General features: G+C 42.5%; 1 protein-coding gene across 1 annotated transcript in view; it reads left to right on the top strand.

Annotated features, from left to right (window-relative positions):
* UCHL1 (ubiquitin C-terminal hydrolase L1) overlaps positions 1-4244 on the top strand; it is a 5342-nt gene extending 1098 nt beyond the window's left edge. Inside the window, exons 3-9 of the mRNA XM_042053582.1 lie at positions 75-203; positions 1074-1224; positions 2477-2562; positions 2638-2685; positions 3057-3126; positions 3455-3513; positions 3816-4244. Of these exons, the coding sequence (XP_041909516.1) occupies positions 75-203; positions 1074-1224; positions 2477-2562; positions 2638-2685; positions 3057-3126; positions 3455-3513; positions 3816-3902 (630 nt within the window). The 3' untranslated portion in view covers positions 3903-4244. The remainder of the gene's footprint in view (positions 1-74; positions 204-1073; positions 1225-2476; positions 2563-2637; positions 2686-3056; positions 3127-3454; positions 3514-3815) is intronic.
* The last annotated feature ends 242 nt before the right edge of the window (positions 4245-4486 follow it).

The following is a 4486-nucleotide window of genomic DNA, read 5'->3' as shown; positions in this document are numbered from 1 at the left end:
GGGGCTGGGGCGGCCGCGCCCCGCGGGGACGGGCGTGTCGCGGCCGGGCCACCCGCTCTCTGTGCCCCGTGCAGGTGCTGTCCCGCCTCGGGGTGGGTCCTGGCTGGCGCTTCGTGGACGTGCTGGGCTTCGAGGATGAGGCGCTGCGCGCCGTGCCGACCCCGGCCTGTGCGCTGCTCCTGCTGTTCCCGCTGACGGAGCAGGTGGGTGTCCCCTCCCGCACACAGGGTAGCACTGGCTGCCGTCAGGAGTGTGGCTGTCGTCCACCCAAGCATCAGATGGTTGGGCACATGGATGGGGCTTGGCACTGGTGCAGTGTTGTGCTTGGTCCCAGCCTCCAAATAGCCTCAACTGAAATGAACTGAGCAACTAAACAAGGGCTCTCATTCCATCCCAGTTTTCCTATGAGACTTTGCTTTGTATATCAGACAGGGGAAAAAAAACATGAGCACTCTTGAGTGTGAGGAATAGCAATTCCATTACCATGCTGAATCATTGGATCTGGAGAGGCCTACATTACTTCTTTAGTATATTAATATTAATATATTCAGTCCACTTGATGCTAAAGATGGGCTTTGAAATCAAGTTTAAGTAGCAGGTTCTTAAAAGGAAGGATTATAACCTTCCAATAGTGATGGATTTTACAGTTGTTGATACGTTGTTCTGATGGGGAGGGGCTTGTGAAGGCAAATTTTCTAAAGGTCCAAAGGCCTATTGTAGAGACATGCTGAGTAGTCTTGTTCAATGGACCAAAGCTACTGGGAGATGATCTAAAGGGGCCTATCCGTTATATTATTTCCCACCCCAAGCTATTTCCGCTGTATGGCACAGATGGAGAAGCTAAGAACAGTGCCTTTGGATATCACTGAGTCATGCAGGTAGTCCATTAAGTGTTGGCCTGAATCCAGTTTAGACATATGCTGCTTTATTAGTACCACAAAGACAATTTTCTGAGTAAATCTTTATCCAGTCTTGATACTGATTCTCCTGCACAACAACTTAATTGTCCAGTGGTTTGCACAATACAAAGGTAGGTCTGTGATGAAATGCCTAAAACAGTTACGTGTTTACAGCATGAGAACTTCAGGAAGCAACAGACTGAGAGAATAAAGGACCAGGAGATCAGTTCCAAGGTGTATTTCCTGAAGCAGACAGTCAGTAACTCCTGTGGGACAATTGGTCTGATACATGCAGTTGCTAATAACAAGGACAAATTGAAACTTGGTGAGTATGAATGTTCCGAAGTGCTTGAATTTCGTTTTTTTTTTTGACAGCAGATTGCATGGATATGGGCTTTTGGGAGACAGGTGGGGCTTTCATGCATGCCAAGTTGAGGCATGCTGTACTGTTTCAGTTGGTAAGTGGGCCATCCAGCTTTTGGAGAGGGGCATGTGTACTGCCTGAAGCACAGAAGGGAATGTGCTTTGACTCCTGTCTGGTAGCTGCAGAGGTATTGTCCTACTAAGCCATGCAAGAGGAAAAGGACCCATTGCAGGACTGACCAAAATCTGTCTGTAATTAGGAAGTACTGTGTTCAGAAGCAGTTATTGACATTAAGTTTGATGTCAATAGAAGAGATGGGGTTATTCATGCTACTTATGTCTAATGTAAATTGATGTGCTCAGAGTAGCCTGTAAATCAGTCTAAAACATGTTTTCTTTTTGCTGGAGAAGTTGTGTAGATAAGGGTTTGTAAGGAGATTTTTCCTACTGAGGTAATAGTTTTGATGGTTTCTTTACTGTAGAAAAAGATTCTCTTGTTGTTCAAAGACTAGAGATCTGCCAAATACAACTACCAGTATTCCAAGAGAACTTGGACCCTTTCTGTGGTGTGGGATTCCTTTTTATACAAAGGAAAACACATGTGGAAGGCATAATGAGCATTTAAGCATAGTTTTGCTTTGTTCTTCTTAAAAAGGATTCACTGAAATAACACACTCTTGATGAGCGAAGCAATGATGCAGCACATCTTTTATGTGCTAGAGCTCAGTGCATCTTAGTACTGCACTACTAATTTATGTTCTGGAAAACCAAAGTAAGCCCATCATGAGCAAGTGCTGCCTTCATTTGAAGGCAGTGAGACAATTTCATCTACCCATATTCTGGTAGTTATGTGTTGCAGCCCGTACCTTTCTTGAATTACTTCAAAACAGGATTGTACATTTCTGCCAAATGTGCAGTGCAGAATCAGAAAAGCTAAATCCCATCTGAAAGTGATTTTCAAAACAAACATCCAGAGTAACCTGAAGTACTCTTCCCTGAAACAACTCTGGTTGTTTGTGTAGATTGTTACTAATATCCTCTGGATAAATAGCTTACTTTAAGTGGTAGTTATAATGTGCTTATGTTGGAGATAGTTACAGGCTGAATGCAATGACTTGTAGTTAGTGCAAAAAGCACTGATTACTGTGGGCTGCATCTAAACTGTGACTGATGCTTTACCTATACTGAATAAAATGTTCGATCATCTTGTGCAGATGAGGGGTCTGCCCTGAAGAAGTTTCTTGATGAAACAGCTGATTTGTCTCCTGAAGAAAGAGCTAAGCATTTGGCAAATAATAAGGTATATGAACTACACAAACTGCTGAGAGCTATCAGCACCTAAAGATGTAGTAACCTGTATCTGCTTTCTCTTAAGGCTATACAAGAAGTCCACAATTCTGTTGCGCAAGAAGGACAATGTCGGGTAAGATGTGAATGTGTAAAATCTTGGGAAAAGTTTTAATGAAGGTGGTATAGCAACATTTTTTGTCTGTCAGATAGCTGTTAGAGTTCGTGAGGAAAGAGAAATGAGTGACTCATGGGTGGATACTTGTTCAGGATTTCTTCCTCAAACATGGAATTAAAAATTTGGGTCCAGACCCAGTCTGAAAATACGACTATACATTAGGTTTTCTGGTGCTTGACCTTGTAGAGGTCCTGCCACAGGCCTCTTCAGCTGAACTTAAGTTTTCAGTCGTTTGCTTTCTTGTTGAAGTGTCCTCTGTTCTGTAGTCACAAATTGGGTTTGCAGTACTAGCTTCAATCTAACAAATATATCTGATGGTATCTCCTAAGGTTGAGGACAACAGTGTGAATTTCCACTTCATCCTGTTTGTCAATGTGGATGGACACCTGTATGAATTGGGTAAGGTCCTGTGAAACTCTGCAGTTAGGCTGGGCCTACTTCACACTGCACAACAGTGTTGGGGGCTCAGGCACGATACTTTGTGCTAATTAAACTGTTTGCTGAGGCCTTCAGAGCCAAAACACAGTTTGTACCTTCACCTGAAGATTTAAACTGAAAATGGGTTGCACTGAAGGCCTAAAACATGTTGTCACTGGTAGAGCTGAGAAGACTGTTTCCATCTCACTCAGATCATTGACAATTTGTTCTGACTTTCCAAATATCATATGTGTACTTGTTTGGGTCCACTATGCTCAGTTCTGCTAATTCAGAAGCATTTCTTTCACAGATGGCCGTATGCCATTTCCTGTAAACCATGGCACAAGCTCGGATGACTTGCTGTTGAAGGTAAGACTTCTCCCTTGCTGCTTGTTTCCCTGAAAGCAAGGCTTATAAAAAGGTGAGAAGTCTGCATTTGGTGTATAGTGGTTGTACCTACTTGCTCTGCAAGACTGTACTTCAATTTGCTAAATTTGTGACAACTAAAGGTATTGTCCCCCAGAGCTAGATACCTGTTAAGTGTATTTATTAGCTGGTGTTATAAGACTACGTAACTTAGTTGATGGGACTCAGAGAGGAACTGCAAAGACTTGTTCTCTACAGCAAGTGTATTTGGTTAGTCTAAGCAGCTATATGTTTTCATCCCCAAGGATTCTGCTAAGATCTGCAGACAATTTACAGAACGTGAAAAAGGAGAAGTCCGTTTTTCTGCTGTGGCTTTCTGCAAGTCTGCCTAAGACTCTGAAGAGATGCGAGGAAAGCAGTTTAATAGCACACCAGTAAATGCAGTTTAAACTCCAGTGCTTCAGTACTTGTTAAACACAGCTGTTCTGGTAACTTAAATTATTTCCACCTTTTGCTATACACAGAAGCATCATCAGCCGAGCTTATGCTAAAGGATGAGCTCAAGTTTTAATGTGAATGGTTTGGACACATCAGATATCTTTAGACTCTTTTTTTTCACATGTTAAGTAGAAAATGCTTAACAGGGCTTGTTTGATCTGTGTCATGTTAATGGAGTTGTTGGTTGATATTTCCTTGTCCTTAATGAGAATAAAATCTTCTGCTGGAAGACTAAATGGACTAAAGTGATGACTAATTTTCTCCAAAAGGAACTGTGTGGCATCCTCTGTAAACACTTTCAAAAGATGCTCAAAGCTCTCCTCTGAGGAATAAGTTAACCTCAGGGTAGCAGGGCAATTGCTCTTTCTAGTGTCTTGAAGGCTTTCAAGGATGGAGAGACACCGGTAACATGTTGCAGAGCTGTATGCTGCACTACCCTTCTAGTAAGGTTTTTCCTAATGTCCAGTCCAAAACTCAT

This window comes from Corvus kubaryi, unplaced genomic scaffold, assembly GCF_017639235.1.
Source record: "Corvus kubaryi isolate FWS band 111438036 unplaced genomic scaffold, C.kubaryi_AGA036_p1.0 split1-131, whole genome shotgun sequence".
Classification (NCBI taxonomy): Eukaryota; Metazoa; Chordata; class Aves; order Passeriformes; family Corvidae; genus Corvus; species Corvus kubaryi.
This window is presented reverse-complemented; position numbering and strand designations above follow the sequence as displayed.